The sequence below is a fragment of the Sinocyclocheilus anshuiensis genome, unplaced genomic scaffold (genome assembly GCF_001515605.1).
Source record: "Sinocyclocheilus anshuiensis isolate Anshui unplaced genomic scaffold, SAMN03320099.WGS_v1.1 scaffold522, whole genome shotgun sequence".
In the NCBI taxonomy this organism is placed as follows: domain Eukaryota; kingdom Metazoa; phylum Chordata; class Actinopteri; order Cypriniformes; family Cyprinidae; genus Sinocyclocheilus; species Sinocyclocheilus anshuiensis.
The window spans coordinates 1,281,274-1,287,078 of NW_015544185.1; the positions used below are offsets into that span (position 1 = coordinate 1,281,274).

A 5,805-nucleotide genomic window follows, 5' to 3' on the forward strand; every position below is an offset into this window, starting at 1 on the left:
GTGTCTGACTAGGGGCGAGACGTGGGCTGATGACGTCATCGTTTCAGAAAAAATACGGATTCGCTGTCCACACAAAAACGCAAGGGTGGCGTTTTCAGATTTATCCACTCTGGGACCCGGTTTAAAAAAATATCGGTTTCACTCTCCCAAAACGCCGGATCCGTCTGGACGAAACTCCTATATGATACAAAATTTATGCGTATACAGCTAAACGCGTCTCCGTGTGGACGGGGCCTAAAAATGGCTTGTTATATCTTGATATGATCAAATATTGTTATTTTATTATATTGTTTGTTTGTTTATTTTATTTTATTTTCCCAGATGTCATAAGATTCTCCACTCTTTTATTTTATTATTATTTTTTATTTGATATTTTATTTTTTATTTTACTTAGCATTTCTGGACAGCATATGATTTTCTGCTTTTTATTTAAATTTTTTTTAATTTTTTTTTTTAGATTTTGTTTAGCATTCCCAGAAATCATTATAAGATTCTCTAGTTAAGTTTAATGTAGTTTAGTTTACTTTAGTTACATAGCATTCCCAGGTGGCATTATACCATTCTCTACAGCTCTTTTAGGTCAATATGTTTTTTTGTTGTTTATTTATGCCATTTTCCCTCTGTTCAGAATCATCCATGAAGACGGCTACTCAGAAGACGAGTGTAAGCAGTACAGAGCCGTGGTCTACAGCAACACCATCCAGTCCATAATGGCCATCATTAAAGCCATGAGCAACCTCAAGATCGACTACAGAGAGACCGCCCGAGTGGTAAGACCTCCTGTAATGTCTGGGTCATGCTGGGATTCTATAAATGATTCAGAGAGTCCCGCACACTGTGGCAACTTCACGTTTCTGATCTTCAGGTTTAATGTTTTGCATACAATCTGAGATCCTTTAGAGGCAGATCGGGTTATTCTGTGCATTGATGAATGATTCACAATAAGCTATTTCTTGGTTATTTTAACTTGAAGTATTGCCATTAAAAATATACCGTGGTAATATGTTTGGAAGCGAAGTTTGCATCCAGTTACAGTCAAGTTTTTTCAGTATGTTTTGTCCCTCGCTCAGCACATCGTGTGTGTGTGTGTGTGTGTGTGTATGTGTGTGCAGGACGATGCGCGGCAGCTGTTTGCTCTGTCTGCAGCAGCGGAGGAGCAGGGCGTCTTAACTGATGATCTGGCCAATGTGATCCGCAGACTGTGGGCTGACAGCGGGGTTCAGGGATGCTTCACCCGATCCAGAGAATATCAGCTCAACGACTCTGCTGCCTAGTGAGTGTCTACACACACACACACACACACACACACACACACACAATACTGATCCTGCTTCACATCTTACTGTACATTTACACACTCATGCACATGCTCCATATGAAATTTAGTCAAATTAGCAATAGCGAATATATTTTGAGCATTTCTAGTTATCCTCATCACTGCAGTATTTTATTGGTTGGTATTTCGTTGGCATGTAACACTGTGGGAAACCCCTTAAAATCTCATTGGATGAGCCATGTTCACTGTCTGACAGAATTGAATTCCATATAAATGCATAAATTGCTACACTGCTAGGTAATTATTAGTTAGGTTACTATTATTAGTAACTATTAATAGGTTAATTATTTTTATGGGTATTTTTATTAATTTCATTATTTATTGAACAATACATGTATTTCACAGCTCATAAATACCCTGGCAATGCAAGAAAACCATGTTTATGTGAGGATATGAAATTCTCATAACAGAGATGGACTGTGCACAAAATGCACAGAACAGCGATAAGTTTGTTACATTACACTACAAGATTTTTTTGTTTTTGAAAGAAGTCTCTTCTGCTCACCAAAGCTGCATTTATTTGATCACAAATGCAGTAAAAATATAGTGAAATATTAGTTTAAAATAGCTGTTTTTTATTTGAATATATTTTATTCCTGTGATGCAAAGCTGAATTTTCAGCATCATTACTCCAGTCTTCAGGGTCACATGATCCTTCAGAAATCATTCTAATATGCTGATTTGCTGCTCAAGAAACATTTCTGCTTATTACCAATGTTGAAAACAGTTGTGCTGCTTCATATTTGGAAACTGTGAAACATTTTTAGGATTCTTTTATGAATAGAACGTTCTGCATTTTGTAAAATGTCCTTTTTTGTAACAATTATTTTTTTTATTGAATGCACACTTGTTGAATATTTCTTTAAAAAAAAAAAAACCTTACCCCATACTTTTGCACAGTAGTGTAAATGTGTTGGCTTAAACATTAAACACGCTGGTTGATGTCTTTTGTCATGTTGTTGGTTTATGAAAGCAGTAATCCACTGGAGGCTCACGCCTCACACGGCCTGCTGGTTAATTAGATTTCATCCATGTACTTCAGAGCTGCATAAACACAAACACTTAAGGAACAGAATCGTGCGAGGAGTGGCAGCAGAAAACTAAATTACAAATCTCTCCCTAGACAGAATGTGACTTTAAAGGGTTTTTAGCACCCGTGCATAAACACTGATGCATGATGGGAGGCAGGTTCAAGCAGGTCCAAGCTTGGAACTCAATGCCAAGTCCATCTGTTGTTGTTAGCAGAAACGTCTCCTGCCTACAATTTACATTAAGATTTATATATTTATATATGATCAGCTGTGAACACGGGCACATTTGTTCATGTCCTTTCTCATGGTTTACAGACTGTTGCCATTACAGTGGGAAATAATCACCACATGCTTATGTGAATATATTGAATTTAATAAAAACATATATGTGACCCTGGAGCACAAAAGCAGTCTTAAGTCGCTGGGGTATATTTGTAGCAATAGCCAAAAAAACACTGTATGGGTCAAAATGATAAATTTTTCTTTTATGCCAAAAATCATTAGGATATTAAGTAAAGATAGTGTTCCATGAAGATATTTTGTAAATGTCTTACCGTAAATATATCAAAACTTAAGTTTTGATTAGTAATATGCATTGCTAAGAACTTCATTTAGACAACTTTAAAGGCGATTTTCTCAATATTTTTATTTTTTTGCACCCTCAGATTCCAGATTTTTAAATAGTTGTATCTCAGCCAAATATGATCATATCCTAACAAACCACACATCAATGGAAAGCTTATTTATTCAGCTTTCATACGAGTATAAATCTCAATTTAAAAAAGAAATTTACCCTTATGACTGGTTTTGTGGTCCAGGGTCACATATGGGTCATATTTCACCCCAAAATTGAAAGGAAAATAATATTTAAATTATTTTAATATTAAGTTATAGCCAATGTGAAGATTTTTTTTGTAGAATTTTGTAGACTGAAAACTTTACAGCTTAAAATATTATTTGTTTTTTTCACGTTTTACATTTTTTAACGGCAAATAATTTAAATTAAAATAAATTATTACAATCATTTCATCCTGTCATAAAAGTGTACATCCGATTAATTCCCTTTTCTATATATATAGAAAAATATAAAATATTTTGTGTGTGTGAAGTATAGCCTAGAAATGTTCTTGACAGGCTTTGTAATATTCATCCATAAAGTAGAAAAGGGTTGCATTTTAACTCTGTTTAAATAGTCAGAAAACCCTTCATTTTCACATTTATAGGTGAAATTAAGACTATTATTGTGAAACTGAAATTGTATCTTCAGTTGATCACATGTTGTGAAAGTATGAGCTAATTCTTCAGCCTGAATCATGATGTATGAAAGGTCAGTGTCCGTCGGGGTTGCCATAGTAATGCGCTCAGTGCTCGGGCCTGTAGCCTGTCCAACAGAGACGGCTCACTGAGCTAATATGACTGTTTATGGCTTCCAGTCAAAGTCTAATTCAAACACGAGCAGCTGTTGTGTTGCTGAAACCGCTGAAGATTGAACTCAAACCAAACTTCACTCTGATCACTGTACTGTACACAGCAGGCAGATTTACTGTAAGCACGAAATATGCAAATGAACAGCTACATTAGCCATGGTGTGCAGTATGCAACCAGAGTACAGTGTATCCAAAAATGCATATATATGAATATATATATATATATATATGCATTTTGGCATACAGTATATAATTGAAATGTAATGGCATTGGTTAAATATGTCTCAAATGGTCTGTCAAGTAAATAATCTCAAATCTATAGAGGTTTGCTGACTAAAAAGTTGTGAACTCCTGTAGTAAGCAATACTGTAGTATTCCGTTGCAAGCAGATGATTGTAAACACAGCTTATCAGGCACTAAAAGCAGGTGTCGGATCTCAAAAGTGAGCACAGATGCGGTGAATACAAACGCCATTCCTCTGCCCACATACTGTGTGACTGTGACACATACTGTAAATGAAGGCAGATTTAATGCTGCACTCTGCAGGTCACTGAGAATGAAGCTTTTTAAAATGGACTGCGTGTATTAATGATTCATTTCCATGACAGTTCTTCATCTGAGCTGTGATGTGTGACCTAATTGTGTTTGTGTGTGTGTGTCTGTGTGTGTGTCTGTGTGTGTTTGTGTGTCTGTGTGTGTGTTTGTTTGTTTGTTTGTTTGTGTGTGTGTGCGCGTTTGTGTGTGTGTGCGTTTGTGTGTGTGTGTGTGTGTGTGTGTGTCTGTGTGTGTCTGTGTGTGTCTGTGTGTGTCTGTGTGTGTCTGTGTGTGTCTGTGTGTGTCTGTGTGTGTCTGTGTGTGTCTGTGTGTGTCTGTGTGTGTCTGTGTGTGTCTGTGTGTGTTTGTGTGTGTGTGTGTGTAGTTATCTGAATGATCTGGACAGGATAGCACGGGCAGACTACATCCCCACCCAGCAGGATGTCTTGAGGACCCGAGTGAAGACAACTGGGATCGTGGAGACACATTTCACTTTTAAAGATCTGCACTTCAAGTGAGAAACATTTCATACTGTGTGTCTGAGCACCACACTCATATGTCTGTTCTGTAGCATGCGCACGAATCAGTCAGCTATAAAATATCACTTACCAGTGATTGCTAGCCGATATAGTTATTTTTTTGTATTTTATATTTGTGAAACGTTCTATATACATATATAAACATATACACGTATACTGTATATAGTTTTAAAAAAGTTTCCTAATGATGTAAATACTTGAGTAGAGTGAGTACACGCTAGTTAAAATAGATAGATAGATAGATAGATAGATAGATAGATTTTTAGATAGAAATGTTCTAATTTAGATAGAAAATTTATTATTTTAATGCGTCTGAATTTAAAAAATAGACAAATTGTGTCTGTTGTCTCTTTATTTTTGTAAAAAAAATATTCTTAATTTAGATGTTTAACCAAAACCAGAATTGTATTATTTTAGTCCGTAACGTGTCAGGTGGTAATCAGTAAGAAATGCTTTCATTCTTAATTGTCTTCCCTATTTTTTTTTCCAAAATACAGACAAGGTGTGTCGGGGTTGAAGACTGTAACACATTTGAAGGGATACATTGCCTTCAATTTGAATTTTCAGTTTTGTTTCTCTCTCATATTGTCCCCTTCTTTCTGTCTTTCTGCTGCTAATATGGGTGCAATTTCTGATGTAGGTTGCTTGTCGTAGTTTAAGTGGACATATTACATCAAATATTCTATTTATAACAAAAATATGAGTTGTCATTGGATCATTGTCTTGCTGCATAAACCCAGTGCGCTTGAGCTTGAGGTCACAAACTGACGGCCGGACATTCTCCTTCAGGATTTTCTGATAGAGTGCAGAATTCATGGTTCCATCAATTATGGCAAGTCACCCAGGTGCTGAAGCTGCAGAGCAGCCCCAGATCATCACACTACCACCACCATGTTTGACTGTTGGTATGATGTTCTTTTTATGAAATGCTGTGTTGG

At 36.2% G+C, this 5,805-nt stretch overlaps 1 protein-coding gene across 1 annotated transcript in view; it reads left to right on the plus strand.

Moving 5' to 3' along the window:
• Positions 1-5,805, plus strand: part of LOC107696468 (guanine nucleotide-binding protein G(i) subunit alpha-2) — a 50,749-nt gene that overhangs the window by 37,303 nt on the left and 7,641 nt on the right. Inside the window, exons 3-5 of the mRNA XM_016496810.1 lie at positions 629-770; positions 1,113-1,273; positions 4,714-4,842. Of these exons, the coding sequence (XP_016352296.1) occupies positions 629-770; positions 1,113-1,273; positions 4,714-4,842 (432 nt within the window). The remainder of the gene's footprint in view (positions 1-628; positions 771-1,112; positions 1,274-4,713; positions 4,843-5,805) is intronic.